Raw genomic sequence first — 19,676 nt, 5'->3', positions numbered from 1 at the left:
GGCCACTTTGTTGTTGATATTGCTTGTGTTTAGACCAAAACTGTGGGGATGATTAGAGTGCAGCTTGTGATTGCGCATCATCACAGACTCAATTCACCGTCGAGGGCCTGTTGAAGAGCTGACACTTGTTATTCATGGCAAAATGTGATTGCATCTGTTCACAACCGGCCACCTGTGTCTCATATAGCTACCGAACCCATCGCAGTATACACATGGAGTGTCGTCTTTGGTACAGAAATGTGCGTGTAAACGTTGACAATCTTACCCAATGCAAATCAATGATGTGATTATGTAAATAAATAAGCTTTTCTACAAGTCCCTCTTCATGAGTGCCTGGTGGAGTTGACTGGCTTGTTTGCAGCCGACCAGCAGATGGCATAGTGGCCCCTGTGCCATGACCAGCTTGATTGACAGGGAGTCTTCCATCCTCTGCGCACACACGTCTGACCGAGCATGTGGAGAGCATCTCGTACCTCTGCAGGTCGGTGACTTGGGCTGGCAATGAGTCACAGCCGAAATACAGCGTCACACTTTTCACCCATTTAATATTTCTTTCCTTTTTTGTTGCTGCTGCTGCTGCTGCCGCATGTGCATCCCGCAGAGAGGAGGAGAAGCTGGAATGATGGAAGAGAAGAGAGAATCTTTCCATCTGTATGGATCGCTGCAGCGTGCACAATGGAGCGCGGGCAGCCGCAAAGCAGGTGAGCGAAAGTGCTCATGCTGCAGTGTTCTCATTTCAAATGCATGCTTTGTCAATGTTTTGCCTGCAGCTCGTGTTTCTTGTCTTTTGTACTTTTGTGTTGAAACATGTTCAGCAAATTCTTGGTCTTACAGCTCCGAAATGCTGTATTTTATTTTTTTTTAACTGCAACTTCAGTCATATCAACCATCCACAGGTGTCTCTTCCAGTGTGTGTCTGTCAGGAAGTGAGTGAATGAGTGATTGTGTGTTGGTAGGTTGATGCATATAGTTGCAATCTGGCATAATCTTAGCATATCCAAAGCCAGTATTTTTCATGAAATGTAAAAATAACAGCATCAATTGCTAAAAAAAAATAAAATAAAATGAAAAAGTGTCATTTATTCTGCTGTCATTATTTAGAATGCTAGGCATGCTGTCAGCTTTGCCCAACAAGATTACATAAGCCCCCCAAACTCTATTTCAAAGATCTTAGAGCCATGAGTGGCACTTACCTTCGTGGCTAAACAGCTTCTTTCTGCAATGAAACGTTCCAGCTCTCCATTTTTATCAAAACAGGCCTATTTTCTACTGTCTACAAAACATACTGACTTTCAATCTTGAGGTAACATAAAACCGTGAGGCTCCCGCAGTCAAGGAAAGGAGTTACAGTATACAACATTTCTCAAACTGTTGAAGAGTTCCAGAGTTAACAGATTTGCTCTCAAGCTAACTTTCAACACTGTATTGTTTAAAAGTGGGTAGATCAAATAAAAGAATAAATGACAGTATAGATTGGTGGAAAACATATTTAAATTGACCATATTTTGACAAACAAGCATTCCGCATGACAGCAATGAAATGTCAAAAATGGAAACATGTTATTGTTATAGTTTTGGTATGTGCAATATGTGCGTCAGCACAGGACAAAAACAAAAATGCTGAAATGGTTTTCTGCTCGCATCATGACATGTAAATCATTGGTGTTTTTAATGGGGAATTTGCACCCCATAGTGGAGATATATGAGGTCTTTAAGAATTTTGTTAGTAAACATTGACGTGAGAAGTTATCAATATTAAGCAAGTGTGATATCTTAAAAGATATCTTTATTTTGTTAATTTAGCTTGTTGGTTTGTACGTTCTTGCTTTACTGAGTAGTTAGTTAAAAATGTAAGCTAGCTTGGGTCAAGGATCTAATTTTGTACATTATGATGATCTGTACTTTCTTTGGTTCAAAAGAACTCAGGTCACATCAATGTAAGAGTAAGTTAGTATTATTAGAAAAATGTCAGTGATGGTGTGCTGGTCCACTGAATGTTTTACAGTAAAAACACTTAATGGGCATTTAATATTTCCGAGCATTGTTTGCAAATGGAGAAAATAAAGAGGACTATATTGCCCCGTATTACATGTTTTATTCCAGAGGACGACGTGGTGTCCATGGCAGACTCCAGCATCACCGTCGACGACATCGAGGGCGAGCTCTTCAAGATCAATCGCATCAGAGACATTCTGGTTCGGAGGGAGTCTGAGCTCAGATATATGTAAGATGGTCAAGTATGGTTATAGAAATAAGTAGTATTTATTTTTTTTAAGCTATATGGTTTGACATCAGTACATTGTGATTTGAACTGTTGTTTTTTTTTTTTTTTGTATCTTTCACAGGATGGATGACATTCAACTGTGCAAGGAGATCACTCGGCTGAAGAAGGAGCTGCAAAAATTAGTGTCACGACCAGGTTGGAAAGTAACACCTTCATAGTAGATATGGTTCATGATAAAACACAATCGAAATCATCTAATCTTAGTTTGCTTATTTGAAATTCAGGTTTTCCTAACTTTTATCTAAAGTTTTCCGTTTGACTTCCGTTTAACTGTTAATTATAATAAAGAAAGAACGAGAAGCAGGCACTCCTTTTTTTTTTCATGGTTAATCTTCAAAATGTTCATACTTGACGCCATAGTGCATTAGATGGCTTATGCAAAAAATTGTATTGCCCATCTAGCTGACTCATCCAGTAGTCGTTCTCAAACTTTTATTACCAACTGACACATGTTTAGCTCTCAAGTACCACCATAAGGGCCAACATTAAAATACTGTACAAATAAAACAAAATACAGAGGCAGTGGTTTTAATCTGAAAAAGCACATTTACTCACGGTTCAGCACCTATGGATTTAGCAGTAGCAGATTTTTTTTTTTCTATTTTTTATTTTTTTTCAATATTTAATGTGCTCCCCATCCCACCCATTTTCTGCCATGTAAAACACATTGAATTATTAGTAGAGCAACATGTAGACACACTATAACAATTCCCACGGGCATCTATTCTTTATCCTCTACGAAGAGCCGTTTATATTACTGTATCTTACCAACAAAACTTGTCTCTCTTTCTTCCTGATGTAGACGACGACAAGTCCAGCGAGGATCGACAAAAGGAAGAAGAACTTCTACAGCAGATCCATAAACTGGTGGAAACCAGAGACTTCCTGGTGGATGACGTGGAGTTCGAAAGACTCAGGTGAACTTTTTACATTAATCGTGAGATGAGAGTGAGACAGAGAGATAAACAGAGAGAGAGACGGACATTTAGAGAGAGAGAGAGACAGAGATACAGAGAGAGCGACAGACTAATATTGAGTCGGGTGAGTCATCTTATAGCACATTGAGAAAAGGTCAGGTCTGTCATTCAACTGCAGCGAAAGGCCTGAGAGGAGATGAGGTGGAATCTAATATGTGCTTTGAATGCGTCCTCAGACATTGTTGAGCATTGTTTGCCTGCATGAGCAATCACAACAAAGGTGAGAGGCAGGAAACAGGAGAATATGAATGAAAATGCGGCTAAATGTCTTCTTGTCTATGTTAATAAAAATCTCACAGTGAGTCATTCTAATCACCTTTTACTACATCATATTACCGTCGATAGTAATACACTGGAATGCTAGTCTTATCTATGCACATTACGGACAACTTAAGGTAAAATTGATGTTTATTCGTTCCTTTATTCGTTCCTCCTATATTTATTTGATATACTAAATTTAAATAAAGACCAACTTATTTGGGCAAACTGACTTCTAATTGAAACCCAGGATGATTAAAATGTGTTTATGCACCTGCCTTATCACCTGCAGGGAGAAAGAAGAAGATAAAGAAATGGCAGATTTTCTGAGGTCCAAAGTCCCGAGACACTTGCAAAAGAAAGGTACGCTCAGGATGTGAATACAATATTGCAGGGATTAGCGCTTTTGTACTGGAAAATAGTCAATTTAGTGCTTAACCGTTAACACGTTTTGTCTTCGTTACAGGTGGACCGAGCAAGCGAGCAGCATCCAGAACTCAGCAGAATTCTTCTCCCTTTGCCAAAACGGGCCTCACCCTACTGAAGGAGTGCTGCGGCTTCACGTGCTCCGTCATGTAGCTTTTCATCCAGTCTCGTCACAGTTAAGACTTCAAGTAAGAAAGACAAAAAGGGGGCTGACAGTGTATACATTTTCTTAATTCATCTCACCTGTGTGCCTCACACTCATGACACTCCTAAATTATACCATTATTAATCTCATATATTAGGATATTGTGTAACACGTTTGACTTTGATAAGATTTAACAGCTACCTTTTCTCTCAACTCTTTTTGTATAGCACCTTATCATACATGTGCAATTAGAGGTGCTTTACATCCTTAAAAAAAAATAGCAATTTAGCAATTTAAAATCATCCAATAAAACCTGACAACAAACAAAACAACAAACAACAAAGCAAAAAAAAAGTCACATTTTTTCCCTTACATTTCTAATAAAAAAAAAAACTGCTTTGTAAAATATACCTACATGAACAAACAAAACAAAATGGGAAGATATAAAATGGTTTTATAAAGTCTTTTTAATTCAAAACTCTCACACACTGGGGCATTTGTGTGCTGATGTGTGCCTTTAAGAGGCGTGGCCTAGTGGATGACATCAGGAGAACTGACTCCAGCTCTGATCGTCAGTTTACAACGGGATTAAACATCTGTGTCTGCGTCTCCTCCATGCTCCTTGCAGGTGTTCTCATTGTGTATTTGTGTTTGAACTATACAATAAAAGGCTGAAAGCGCATCCTCAAATATCGCGCACCTCCTTTTTTTCACTTCACTTGAGTGGCTGCGTATCTAAAGCTCGTTGGTAAGTTTTGGCTTGACATACTGAAAACTTCTGAAAAAAAAACAGAGGTTGGTGTCTGGAACTAAACCACATATTATTTTGTTATCTGCTTATTTCTTAACCCGTGGATGATATTTATTTTGAGCCTGATAATAGCCTGATCAGAATCATCAAACAGCCCAAAACAGGGGCCAATACCACATGTGAGCACGCTGTTCTAAACTCCCCACTGCCTCCCATTCACATTTACATAACGTTCACGACCCGGAAAGGGTGAAGATCCCGAGGCACTTTCAAGTAACAACTCCCGAATGAACATCCTCATGCCGCGCGGCTCCTGCCGTCGTGTTAAAGCCAAAAGGTAAGCAGAGCTGCATTGAATGTTGTTAGTTGGACAGATTAGCATGAGCTAACAACGTTTGCAACAACGTTGTATATTGTGAAATAAATACGCAAAAGGTCTCATTCTAGTGTTATATATCACGAACATCACTTTTAATATGATTTAAGATGAAGTCTTATGCTTAATAGCATTGAACTAAGCAGAGAGAAAACTACAAGTATATCCATTGGCGCTAATATACTATATGAAAATCATAGTTTTAAGATTTCTCTCTCTCATCTGAATTTCACGGCTGGTTCCGTGAGGTTCTCCAGTGGCCACTGGCGCCACAGATCATGTGACCAATCTAAGGCCCAAACACATCTGTGTTGCTGAGAAGAATAGTCTCCATAGCAACCGCGTACAACCCTTCATACCTTTACAATGAGATATTGCGCATTTGTGAGGACAACAAAATCAGCAGTTGCAAAAGTGTAAAAAAATAAATAAAAAAATGTGCATGCATCATCATATGTTGTCATGATTTTGTTCACATTTAGTGTATTTCTTCCTAATCTAACTAAGCTTGAACTAATCCATGAATCTTTCTTTTAGGTCAATTTCACCTTACAACAAGCTTTGGGTGACATCTTGCCCAGCAACGATGGCCCACGGACGGGAACGGGATGACTGATCGAGAACTTGAAGCATATTTCGAGATACAGGCCATCGCTCGGCTGATATCTTGAGCTGAGCTGACATTCCAACCATGCAATACTCCATACGTACCAACGTGAAAAGCATGCGCGTGTTCACCTTGGCTTGCTTCTTCAAGGTCAACAATGAAAGGTGCTTGGTTCCTATGGTGACCATCACTGCGAGGCTAACTTCTTTTATTGCGTTCTTTTTAGAACCTCAATTGTGACACAGTCAAGAAGAAGAAGTGGATATGGAAGGTGAACACATTTATCTTTTGTGGCACAATAAATCAATATATTGTCATGTCACTAACACTCTTATCAATTTTTATGCATCTGCACATCCATGGTGATGATTTTGTCCCTTAACTAAAAGTAACTCTGTGCTCCACGGATACAAAAGCAAATAATCAGATGATTGCAATGCAGCACGTTGCCAGGCTGCTTATCTCCATTTCGCTGTTTATGCAACAACGTCATGAAAATGTATCTTTACTCACAAAAATAGCAACAAATCAGAAAGAGAGACCATCTGACTACAGATCCAGGGGGCTTGTTTATTTGATATTTCTATTTCTATTCAAGTATGACCACTAAGTATTGCTACCACGGTGCAGTTTTTCATTGAATCCCCACCAGCTACAACATTAGGTAGCCTACACCTGCGCTAACTAATTAACATTTCTGAGTTTTGGTCATGTAAGATAAGCAAGCTGAGTCATGATTGGTCATTTCAATCCCAGAGTAAATATGATGCCATTTTCTGTCGAAAGCAGTTGACAAAATGCCTGCCCATGAGATGGGTAAAAACGAGTTGAATTTGCAGCTTAATTCATATTCCGCAAAAAAAAAAAAGCTGCTCAAAAACTAAAACTGAGATGTTCTCAAGTTATATTTTATTGGGGAATATTTTTACTGTGTGAGAAATTTTTAAGATGCACGTTTGCATTTGAAAAATGTTTATTAATGTGCAGGATTTATTTTATATAAAATATCTGGACAGTTTGACAGGACTTAAAATACGATGATGGTATAGTTTGTTTAAAAGGTTGTGATGACTCTATTTCTTTTAAATATACTGTGGGAAGGATGTTGGGGAAAAATGTACAATTGTTTCTCTAATTTTATTTTGGTATTTGTGTACTGTGCCCTACAGACTTTATTGCGATCATTGAATTATGATGGAATTGGGAAAAAATGGTTAAAAAGTTGTAATTACGCCTTCATTTTTGTTTAATGTACAGACTGTGTGAAGGATGTTGAAAATAAATGCAATTGTTTTCTCAATACATTTTTAAAATGAATGAATTTAATTATGATATTTTTGTACCGTATACTGGCCTGCACATACACGTGCTCATCAGTTTACGATGGAGTTTCATTCCTTGGTGGATTTGTGCAGAAAATATTTAACCCATAATTACTGTAAATGGCTTTTTAAAACACTTCTAGGTCATACATTTATAAACTAACGAAAGTAAAACCATAAACACGTCATTAACTGAGGAGTTACTGTCTTATTTTTTTATTGATTTCATTTAAGTGTAGATCGTATTGCGTTTTTACTGCTCTGATAGAGTTGTGCTCTATAATCATCTTAAGTAAAACCAGGACACATTGAAATAAAACCAAGTTAAAGTTTAAACATTACACCACTATTTGACTTACTCAGGAAAAAAACCCGAAAGCATACCTTTGTCGTTATGAGTTAGTCGCTCTTTAAGATGACGCCACTTGTAATTAACACACGGATTGGTCGGTAACGTTTCTTTCACGCCCCCTCGGCTCTATTTGGCCTCTGATTGGATAGGAGTAATGTCCCCCCCCCCCCCCCGTCATTTATCCAGTCGGTGCTGCGAAAGTTGTACATCACTCGAATCTTAGTTGACACACTTTATACACAAACTTTACGGTGTGTGGTAAAATTCAGCGTGTTCAAACATCGCTATAGTGGTTGACTTGCACAGGAAGAACACTTTAGTATGTATGGCTGGTTTTATGTTTGTGTGGAAGTCGTGAAAAGTTCGCCTTGTGTCTGATTTTTCCTTTTTCTTTTTTTTCTTTTTTACACTTCACTTTAGACACGATCGTTTTTGTTCAAATATTTTTCAAAGGCAAAAAAAAAAGGGAGAAGAAAGTGAAGCTTTTGTTGCGTAAAAACAACATGCCGGTGAGGCGTTTCGGCGGTCACAGGTCTCTGGTAAAACGCTCTGAAACGCCCAAGCTCTCGTATGGTTTCTCAAAAATGAACGTGTCAAGAAGTTACCGAGTTTTCTCCGCCAACTCCAGCACCGCCTGCACCGAGCTGGCCAAGAAGATTACTGAGTAAGTACACCACAACGCTATTCTATTGTTGCTTAGACGTTTTAATAGCTTGGTTGTTGACTTGGCACGGAGATGCAAACAGTTGGCACGAGGCTGCTGCTGCTCCCCCTCGGCCTTAAGTCGCTGGACAGTGGACACAGTTACGCATGCGCAGTATGCAAGGCAGTAGCTCGTGACACCCAAAACAGAAGACCATGGTGCACTTAACATTTTTGAACAGAAAAAGAAAAAGATTACGCTAATGTTGGGTTTGTATTTGTACTCACATTGGATATGATGTGACGTCTAGTCTACATCCAAATAACATGCTAAAGTGTTCCCAACCAAAGTTTAATGTCTGCCTAAGTTTAGGCAGAACTCGTAGTTAACTAGTCTGATGTGTGGTGTTTGACTCTGAAATTGTTTTTCTGTGGGTGTTCCGTCTTCCTTCTCACTTTCCAAAGACATGGTTGTCATGTTCATTGAAAACTTTAAATTATGAATGTGAGTTTTTGTTTTACTGGAGACCAGTCCAGGATGAAGGCCAGTTATGGACAGTTTAAACCAGGGGTGTCAAACTCATATTAGCTCAGGGGCCACATGTAGGAAAATATATTCGCAATTGGGCCGGATCGGTAAAATTGTAAAATAATTTGTAAAACATTGCCGTCAATTACATGCAGATTTTCGCTATTTGTGGGCCAGCCCTAAATTGTGGGGCGCATCTGTACAAATATTGTCCTAAAAATTTTTTTGCATAAACCTGTATATTGTTCACTGATTGTGTGCCGGGTGCCGTTAATGAAGTTATAAGGACGTTAATCCTTGTCATATGTGTAGTTGGATGTGTCTTATTCAGCATGTTTGTGTTTGATTCATGTTTTTATTTTTTAAACAAACTAACTTTAAATTGTGTTTAAAATAACGACATTCAGAACAATTCCATGTACAAGATGCATTGCTCAACTGAGACTTACTTGTGTAATTATGAATTTATAAGCTTTGATTGTGGCCGGCTGATTAATTGGGCCGACAGTCTTTTTTTTTTTTTTTTTTTTTAACTTTACAAAACCATCTCGCGGGCCGGATTAAACCCCATTGCGGGCCTGATCCGGCCCCCGGGCCTTATGTTTGACACCCCTGGTTTAAACGATGGAGTTTCTCACAACTGGGGTATTACATAGGACCTCCCACTTCCTAAGATGTAAGGGGGGAATAATGCCATTTTGAACAATGACAAAAAATGTACACATGTCTGTAATTTATTAAATCTATGTACAGAATGATGTCTTACAAATTTAAATTAAAATTTAGAATGTGCAGTCTGCACTGCTCAATTCCAAAGGCTTTGAAGAAGAAAAAAAAAAACTGTATAATTGCATAACTGCAAAGTTCTGTCTTGCATAAAAATTCAAATTCAAGTATGACCCAACAAAACAAAACAACTGCTGGACGCACACAATAAAATAAAACACCATTAAAACCAATAACTCATTTTGTGCAAGTTTTCACAAAAATCACTCAGATTTTCATTTTTTACGGTTGTATATATTTGTCCTGCATGTCTGACCTTAAAATCTTTCATGCCTGATAGCGTCTCTAAGCAACCTTGACAGAAAGAGTTGTTTCATATTTGGTGAACATAATCTGCTTCTTCTTTTACCGTACCTGAAAGACAACATTTTCTTAACCTAACCCGCTCGTCTTCTCTGGTGGAGAAGTACGTAGCTGCCTTAAGCCCTTTTCACACTGCATTTATAAGGGCAAAGCGCAGCGTCATCAAACCCATTCGTTGTGTGTCGTGAGGGGGCGGGACCACAGAATGGAGCATTGCAGGACAGCACAGCAAGTTTTCTCTGCGTACGCTGGCCTTCTCTCATACAATAAAACCAAACTCTGCGCTTTCGATATTGCATTCGTACTGATAAGATTTTGTTAGTAGTAGGGAAGGCAGGGTTTGCATGATGAAAATGCCCTTTCGGCCCATGATAAATTGTTTAGGGGGGAAAAAAAGGTTGGCCCACAGCCAAACAAAGTTGCTGATCCCTGCTCTAAGTTGTACATGGGCAAGGAGTATTACCACTACTACTGCTGGACTTTCCTGGCAGTCCGCAACTTTTGGATCCTGACCCACATTTGAGAATTACCATAAAAGTGTATTATCATTATTTTTGTAGGCTTTAAAATATAGCTATATTTGCCATCTAAGTTTGGATGGTTTGTTTGTTTTCCCCCTTTGTGTTCCTGTGGGATTTGTCATGGAAATTCATGAGAAAGCAAAGTCATGTGCAGACTTACGGTCTCCATCCAAGGATGTTTGCAGAGCACAGATTCTGGCCTTGTCTTGTTTAGTTGATTTAAATGTTTAGGAAGGTAATATGAGGAAAAGTGAATAATTTGTTATTCGGGCTCGACAGCTACAAGGAGGCTAATGCATAAAGTATATTCTTTTTGGTCACTTACAACAATACATATTTGTCCTTTTGAATTTGTTTAACTTTACAGCAGAAGAGAGCAACGTGCAAAAATGTGCCATTTTTTGGAATATCAATATATTGGTCTTATGTTTACAATCTGTACTCTTAAAACAAACATAATTAACATATTTTTGCCCCATCGAATTCCTGTCCTTGAGTTGTCACTCAGTTGAAGCCACGTACAGTTTGTGAGTTATGGACATGAGTCAAAATTTCTTGCCAGACTGGAATCATTAATATCACAGCTAGCCAAACAGTCAATAGCCCGGGGGTTTCCATATTTTGTCAGGAATCAGGATTCAGTTTCTCAATGAATGTAACAAAAAAAAAAAAAAAAAACATGATCATATGATTGCAAAGTGATAGTTAAATTTTTATGGTCATGCCAGGACAGTAAAAAGCCTTCCTTCCTTGCACGCATATCGAAAATGCAATCAAGACTGCGATTGAGTGAGGTGAACTGGGTGGAGTTACCACTTGTGTGCCAAGCCTTGTCGAGATGCTCTTACATGACGGTTGCCTCGCTTAATTAGCAGCATATTTTTTATGACGCAACTCCAGGCGCTCCATGAAGTTGAGGCTTGATCAGAATGTTGTGTGCCTAACGCATGCCTATATATGTCATTTGAAAAGACCTGAGATGAACACTCAAATGACAAACTGACTCTGCTGGATGCTTAAAATGGAACGCAGCCTGTTCCAAGCCTTTTAAATTTTGTAAGAAATAGGAGACTTCCAAAGTCAAATGGGGACAATATCAACAACATCCAACAACAGAGGAGACGCTTTAACATTCTGTGTAGAAGGTTCTAAATGATGTTGACCTTGTTGTACTTTTTTCCCTCCTAGACGTTTGGGTGTAGAGTTGGGCAAGTCGGTGGTGTACCAAGAGGCAAATGCTGGTAAGGCGCCAAAGATCTCTGTAGTCGCCCGCTTCCATTATGAACTGCCGTTGTTGTCACTTGAGCCAACTTTGATATTGACTATGCACAGAGACAAGAGTGGATGTGAAGGAGTCTGTGCGCGGACAAAACATCTTCATCATTCAGACGATTCCCAGGTGAGATGTGTTCCTAATCCCTAGGAAGACTAGGACTTAATTTTAGGTCAGGAAAATTGCATTCCATGCATGAAAGACAGGAATGACCTGGGCTTCTTGACAGTTGCGTAACTGGTCGATCATCACACATCTTGATTACAACAAACACAATCAGATGTCATTTGTAGGGATGGGCATTCACGGAAATCAGCCAACTGCATCTCGTTCTTCAGGGGAGTTATCTTAAAAGTTATCGCATTCTTTTACTCTGATCACTATTGTTTAAAAGCTGCCAAGGCTATGACTCAAGTTTATCAGCTCCTCTAACATCCTGATGTATTTTATCTTTAATATTTTGGGGTGACTGGCGACATTCCAGCCCTGGCACACCAAAAAGGCCATACTGGATGTGTCACATTTTACCTACCGATGGGCGGAGTGTGACCCCTTCTTTCTCGTAAAAAGAAAACTACACAAATTTTATGTTCATGTAGCAGAAAATAATCACATAAGTACATCTTTTGAATAATCCATCATTGTTCCGAAGCTCTCATTACTGCGATCATGAAACGCAAAATTGTTGAGCTACCACGTTATTACAAATGTTTATTTTTACTTCTCTCAAAAAGTTTTTTTTTTAAATTAATGGCATGATTTTTAGTGCTGTTACTGTCAAATCTTTTAAGAATTGATTAGCCGATAGACTTCTGTTAAGTACTCAAGGAAAGGGATATTGTAGCAAGCTGTGCTAAGATAAGCTACTATCTTGCATTTTAACACCAAATAGTTTCCATTTCCTACTTATTTACAATGCCATTGTACAGGGGTCCTTAGGCTGCTATATGTTTATTCCCATGCCGTATCGGTCCAAAACACAGTTAAAAATGTGTGTCTTACGTCAGTAAAGGGTATCTGGTGTAAAAACTGTGCTAAATAAATACACAGTCTCTGTGGCAACCCAACCATACAACTCTGTGCCTCATACTGTAAAAGTCACGTGTGTGCTTGGAGTCATTCCAAACGGACTTTGTGTGGTTGCAGTAGCATTTTCCCGTCAATAGAGGGTGCTAATGCATTGAAAAGGGTGATGGTTTGTTTTAACTTGACCACTGCTCCACGTGTTGTTTTGCAGAGATGTCAACACAGCCATCATGGAGCTGCTGATCATGGCGTATGCCCTGAAAACGTCCTGCGCCAAGAACATCATCGGGGTCATCCCTTACTTCCCTTACAGCAAGCAGTGCAAGATGAGGAAGAGGGGCTCCATCGTCTGTAAATTACTCGCCACCATGTTGGCTAAAGCCGGTGCGTGCGCGTCAATAATTGTGCCACTTTTTGTGTACAAAACGAACTCTGTTATCCTTTGCTGTATAAGATAACCAGTGCCGTTTTATACCACAGCAAACAAAAACCACAATAACTACACTTATTGTTTCAGTTAATACCCGTCACTGAACTGTACATTTTTCTTCTTGAATTTCCTGTCGACATTCCAGGACTGACTCACATCATCACCATGGACCTTCATCAGAAGGAAATCCAGGGTTTCTTCAGCTTCCCCGTTGACAACTTGAGAGCTTCCCCCTTCCTCATCCAGTACATCCAAGAAGAGGTGATGTTACATGACACTGCACTCTCGAGCTGGGGTATCAATATCATGATGTATAATACAAATGAGGCATTTTTTTTCATTTTCTTTCTTTATAGGACACATTTTTAGCAGGACGATAGAGTAGTTGTTAGCATGGTCAAGAGGTTCTTGTTTGGTCGAATTTTGTGAAGTTGTCGTGCACACTTAAAGACTGCAATTCAAATTGTTCAGTAAGTTAAGATTGCTTAGTCTTGTCACACTAGCAAAAAAAATCACAATTAGATTATTTTTCTAAATTGTTCAGCCCTACTTTGTATGTATTATGTTTTTCAATATGATTTACTGCTTCTTAATTTACATAGACCTGGATGTATTGGCGCTGATTTTCTTCATATACTGTAATGTATATAAATTGTCACATAATCACCATATTGTGATAATATAGTATCTATATACAGTACCGGTATATAGTCGGGATCTTATCTGTCGGAAGATGTTTTTTATAACAATGCATTTTCTCATTCGTGCCCAGTTTAACATGGGGTCCCACAGGGCTCTGTCGTTGGCCCACTGCTGTTGTTATTATACCTAGTACTATTCGATCAAATTATGCACTCTTTCGGGGAGATCTGTACAGTACTTTGACCAGAAGTACTCTACAAAAAAATGTATTATTATTATTATTATTATTATTATTATTATTATTATTATTATTATTATTAACTTCACACACTCTAACGACTCCTATGGGTTTTCTATTATGTCATATGATACAATATGTAATATTATCTGAAGTGTAATAACGATCTTTCTGGTCTATTCCCACGCCTCTCAGATCCCAGACTACCGGAATGCCATCATTGTTGCAAAGTCCCCGTCGGCTGCCAAGAGGTAACGAGACCATTTGCAATGCTCACTTTTTACATATTTTTCCCATGCTGTCAGAGTGGATATTTGCCTTTCTCTATGAAAACATCTCTCTCTCTTTTTGCTCTGTTTGGGTTATTTTGTGTTTGTACATATGTCTGCTCGTTTGTCAGTTTCTTTGCCGCTTGTGTGTCTCAGGGCTCAGTCGTACGCCGAGAGGCTGCGGCTCGGTTTGGCCGTCCTGCACGGCACCGCTCCTAGTCCCGAGTCCAACATGAGCGACGGGCTGTACTCGCCCCCGCCCACTCGCTCCAGCGCGGGACACACCGGCCTGGAGCTGCCTTGTAAGATTGTCCATTCATATTTACCTGAGGAAAATTCTGTGATTAACACATTGTAACGCAAGACCACGGTGTGGGTAACGTAGGCCCACTTCACAATTGTGTAAATGTTGTTAGAAAAAGGCAAAAAACTTGCTCTACTCTTAACTGCATACATTTTAATATGTAACTCAGAGGACTTTTGTCGGGTTTCTGCGAAGCATTCAAAGTGATTAAAATGGAATTTGCCTTAAATGGCATGAAGAAGTATTAAATATGATGTCACTGTAACACAACTTAGCTTTAATAAATATGATTCAAAAATACATGTATTTGTGGGGACTGGTGACTAGTTGTAATTTACAACGAACAAAGTGTCCTGGAGTCACTATAAGATTACTTTATCAATTAACACAATCCAACCACATTTTTATTCGGTAACCATTTTTGTCCACTTTTTGTTATGTTCTGAGGTTGGATCCCAAAGCGCAGACACAAATAAGATTTTAACTATTTATTCACATCGAGAGGCAAGAAATGAGAGTTGCACAGAGGAACAGAGGTAACAGAAGTAATAATCCGACAAAAACACACACTTCTCAGTCAAGCTTATCGCGAATTGATCTGATTGGCTGTGGCTTGTGGGTAACAGGACTGACATTGAATTATCAGATTGGCTGTTGAACAGATAAAGAGAGTAAAGATTCCTGACATCACGTAGCTTCTGACATCACATAGCGTCTTACCAGTTGAAACTAGACGCTGGTTACATCAGTTCAAAACAGACACTTGATCACATGGTCATGACCCAAACATAACCATTGCATGGCCCAAACATAACCCTTGCCTGACCCTAGTCATGACAGTGAACATAACCCTTGCATGACCCTAGTCATGACAGTAAGCATAACCCTTGCATGACCCTAGTCATGGCATTAAGCATAACCCTTGCATGACCCTAGTCATGACAGTAAACATAACACTTGCATGACCCTAGTCATAACAGTAAGCATAATAACCCTTGCATGACCCTAGTCATGACCATACTAAACATTACCCTTGCATGACCCTAGTAATGACAGTAAGCATAACTCTTGCATGACCCTAGTCATGACAGTATAAGCATAACCCTTGCATGACCCTAGTCATCACAGTAAGCATAATAACCCTTGCATGACCCTAGTCATGACCATACTAAACATTACCCTTGCATGACCCTAGTAATGACAGTAAGCATAACTCTTGCATGACCCTAGTCATGACAGTATAAGCATAACCCTTGCATGACCCTAGTCATCACAGTAAGCATAACCCTTGCTTTTATGTTAACGAGTATGAATAATGTGAAAAAGATATTCTTGTACCGTTAGAACATGTATAATGAGATTAATTTCTGATTAATCATGATTTAACTATGGATATTATGTGATTAATTATGAACAAAAAATGTAATCGACTGACATCCCTAATTATAAACCTATGCATAGAACCAACAGACTCTGGATTTAACAGACAGAAAAGTGTCTAGTCCGTTATAATCGCTGTGAAAAATGGATGGATGGATGGATGGATGGATGGATGGATGACATGATAGTTTTGATAGGCGCAAATATTACAGAGTGAAAAGATAACACTTTCTCGACAATTTGGGCAATTGTTTTTATTTGACCTACTTATGTTTGTTTGTTGTTTTCCAACCTGCTGGGCCCGATGTAACATGTTAACGTGCTTTTCACCAACACAGGCAGAAGATCTTGTGCGCCGTTCCCCGGGATTGAGCTTCCAAGTATGAGCCCAGTGAATGAATAACTCCATTTCTTCCTTCTGTTTATTTCTGTAGGAATTTCCAAAGTTTGTCTTTGTTTTTATTTATACTGATTGGCTTTCACTACTGATCATTTTAAGAGATTCACTTGGGCAATAGTTTTTTTTATCATAAACCTTGCATCACCCCCAAAGTGAGGATACAGTAAGTCTGGAGAATTGCCTGGTTGGTGGTCATTGCTGCTGTGTGTGCGTTGGGGTGCATTGCAATTCAGGTGTGGAGGGTCCTAGCCTGGATCGATGATTATTTGGATTATTTTGAATCATAAACTCTTACATTTAAAAGGAATGCTCATTTTTTGCAACATGGCAAATCCCAGCAATATTTGATTCCAAGTAATGATCGACTCTGGTTCATAAAAGAGACCACTAAGCATATAATCATTACAATGTTGGTGTTGACGAAGGATGAGTACAAATCATTCTTCGTGTGCAAATTAATGATGCTGCGTCAGCTGGTCGGCTAATCAAGTCTTTGCATGCCTTTTGCAGGTTCCAACCAAAATTCTAGACAACAAATCTCCACTCCCTTGAGCAATCTGCTCCTGATTGCCCTTTGAAGGTTTTGTCTTTTCTGGGGTGTAACTTTTGTGTTTTTGTGTCTTTTCAGTAATGATGGCCAAAGAGAAGCCACCAATCACTGTTGTCGGCGATGTGGGGGGAAGAATCGCCATCATTGTTGTAAGACTGTAAACCTTCATACGATTTGCATACTTCTGCTACTAGCATTAAGGTAGTATGATATTTAATGCATTATTTAATCAAAGAACCCTTTTTGCAAACATCTTAATAATTAGAGAATCTTGTGCCGACTCTTTAATTAAGGAAAAAAATGGAAATACACAAGAACATTTGTACAATTTTTTTTATTATTTAACCCGGTTATCTTAAATGTGGTTTGTTATTCCCAGATTGAAAATCCTTCCCGACAATGCTGACAACAACATTGAATAATGTTTCAGGATGACATCATCGACGACGTGGAGGAGTTTGTCGCCGCCGCGGAGATCCTGAAGGAGCGAGGCGCCTACAAGATCTTCATCATGGCCACACACGGCCTCCTGTCTGCCGAGGCACCCAGACTCATTGAAGAGTCTGCTATTGATGAGGTAAAAGCTGATTTCCGTGCATATGTGAACATATGCAAATGAGGAATAAAATGGCTGTAATTAGTGGCTTATAGCCATCACATACAGAGCTTCAATTACACCTTCAAGTTTGCTCATTTCCAAACTGATGTGATATTCACTGAATGGTTGATGTCTTATACTCTGCTGCCCCCTGTTGGCCGGTTGTGTAAAAACTACCATTCCTTCAACAGTTCTCTTCAGTTCAGAGGCTGCATCAAAGCCTTCTGTATGCTCTATCATAAAAACAAAACAAAACAAAAAAACATATAAATACGTTTTTGGAACACTTAATATTTAAAATAGAACGTATTTATACGTTTTGGAGAGCAAATTAGTTAATTACATTATAAGGATGTTAATCCTTGTCATATCTGTGTTACCAGTAATTGCATTTGTGTCATATTTACCATGTTTGTCGGTCTATGATTTAAAAAAAAAAAAACATTTTTTTTTTTTTTAAATAAACAAACCGTAACTTTAAGTTGTGTGTAAAATAATGACATCCAGGACGATTCCCCGTACAAGTTGCATTGCTCATCTGAGGAGTGCTTGTGAAATTATAAATTTATATGTTTTGATTATGGCCGGCTGATTAATTGGTCCGACATTACAAAATATTTTTTTACTTTACAAAATCATCTCGCGGGCCGGACTAAACCCCTTTGCAGGCCTGATTCGGCCCATGAGCCTTGTGTTTGACACCCCTGATCTAGGGATATATAAAACCATCTAAAACGCGGCAGTGTTGCGGCATGATGCGTTACTACACTGAAGGCGAAATCCGCAATGTAGCTGGGGAGCAAAAAAAAAAAAAAAACATTATTCAAGCTCTTGAGAGACTACAAATGTGTTGCTTTGCGTCCCATCTTAGGTGGTGGTGACCAACACGGTGCCGCACGAGGTGCAGAAGCTGCAGTGTCCCAAGATCAAGACGGTGGACGTGAGCATGATCCTGGCCGAGGCCATCCGCCGCATCCACAACGGCGAGTCCATGGCCTACCTCTTCCGGAACATCGCCGTGGACGACTGAGGCGACGCACAACAAACGACACGACGTCACCAAGCACGTGAATAGCGGGAACAACATTTGACGACGACGGTTTGCTCTCACACAGACATGATGATGTATCGCATGCGGCCTCTCATCATCTGGAAAATAAAAGCATTCTTTTGGGGTGACATGCATTGTTTTGGAGCGTGATTGGGACAATTACAGTAATGGGGGGAAAGCTTTTACATAGAATGGTGCAATTTAGTGTTTGTGCGCAGTGAGCCTGTGAAATATGCGGAAGTGAATCTGTGAAGTGTGTGCCTGTAAATGACTACCGGGTGTGAAAGTGAAGAAAAGTGTGATGATAATCATAGAACCTGGAAATGAATTTCATTTATGTCTTCCATCTGTACAAAACTCTTCGAGAGGAGTTATTTTAGTCGGGATGGTCGATACCACTTTTTTTTTTTTCATTTTTTTTTTTCAGACCCATACCAGTACCAGTACAAGTACTCAACTCTTGAGTTACCGATACTAATACCATTAGTACTTTTTAATACATAAAATTTCCTCCAAAAAACAGTAACATACTTTTAATTAAAGGGATACTTCACTTATTTAGTCCATTATAGCAATAAAAAGTTAATATTTTTTCTATAATTAATTTGATACTTTCATTATTTTTCACGTACAATTAGTACCTTTTAAAACACATTTTGCAACTTGCTGTCGACTGAAAATGACATCACAAGAGCTCAGGTAACCAATCACAGTTCAGCTGTTTTCTAGGTTTGGTCATGTGACATTCACAAACTGAGGTGTGATTGGTTACCTGAGCCCTTGTGATGTCATTTTCAGTCGACAGCAAGTTGCAAAATGTGTTTTTAAAGGTATTAATTGTACATGAAAAATAATAAAAGTATCAAATTTATTATAGGCAAAACAATGTTTGACTGCCAAAAATGGCTAAATAAGCAAAGTATCACTTTAAAGAAAGACCTTCAGGACTGTCTCAGAAAATTAGAATATTGTGATAAAGTCCATTATTTTCTGTAATGCAATTAAATAAGCAAAAATGCCATACATTCTGGATTCATTACAAATGAACTGAAATATTTAATTTATTTTTTTTAGCTTGGTCTGAGGAAATATTCTAAAATTTTGAGACAACATATTTGAGTTTTCTTAAGCTGTAAGCCATAATCAGCAATATTAAAATAATAAAAGGCTTGCAATATTTCAGTTGATTTGCAATGAATCCAGAATGTGTGGCATTACTTGCATTACAGAAAATAAT

The 19,676-nt window shown here is 38.8% G+C and overlaps 2 protein-coding genes across 3 annotated transcripts; both read left to right on the top strand.

Annotated features, from left to right (window-relative positions):
* Nucleotides 1–308: 308 nt before the first annotated feature.
* pik3r6a (phosphoinositide-3-kinase, regulatory subunit 6a) lies at nucleotides 309–4,762 on the top strand. The gene is made up of 7 exons (XM_077525396.1): nucleotides 309–481; nucleotides 602–701; nucleotides 2,103–2,223; nucleotides 2,345–2,418; nucleotides 3,086–3,200; nucleotides 3,811–3,881; nucleotides 3,985–4,762. Exons 1-7 carry the CDS (start codon nucleotides 395–397, stop codon nucleotides 4,095–4,097), a joined length of 681 nt encoding a protein of 226 aa, XP_077381522.1. The 5' UTR covers nucleotides 309–394; the 3' UTR covers nucleotides 4,098–4,762.
* A 2,906-nt stretch (nucleotides 4,763–7,668) lies between these two features.
* LOC144021055 (phosphoribosyl pyrophosphate synthase-associated protein 1-like) lies at nucleotides 7,669–18,567 on the top strand. Of its 2 annotated transcripts, XM_077525046.1 has the most exons (11): nucleotides 7,669–8,161; nucleotides 11,467–11,519; nucleotides 11,611–11,677; nucleotides 12,789–12,961; nucleotides 13,153–13,268; nucleotides 14,083–14,138; nucleotides 14,313–14,458; nucleotides 16,179–16,220; nucleotides 16,869–16,939; nucleotides 17,221–17,367; nucleotides 18,260–18,567. In XM_077525046.1, exons 1-11 carry the CDS (start codon nucleotides 8,001–8,003, stop codon nucleotides 18,416–18,418), a joined length of 1,191 nt encoding a protein of 396 aa, XP_077381172.1. In that variant the 5' UTR covers nucleotides 7,669–8,000; the 3' UTR covers nucleotides 18,419–18,567. The 2 variants fall into 2 exon arrangements, with proteins under 2 accessions (XP_077381172.1, XP_077381174.1); XM_077525048.1 differs by lacking the exon at nucleotides 16,179–16,220 and having other exon boundaries at nucleotides 7,670–8,161.
* Nucleotides 18,568–19,676: the final 1,109 nt, after the last annotated feature.

The sequence above is a fragment of the Festucalex cinctus genome, chromosome 6 (assembly GCF_051991245.1).
Source record: "Festucalex cinctus isolate MCC-2025b chromosome 6, RoL_Fcin_1.0, whole genome shotgun sequence".
Lineage (NCBI taxonomy): Eukaryota > Metazoa > Chordata > Actinopteri > Syngnathiformes > Syngnathidae > Festucalex > Festucalex cinctus.
The sequence above is the reverse complement of the archived record's forward strand: the minus strand, read 5'-3'. Positions and strand labels throughout refer to the sequence as shown.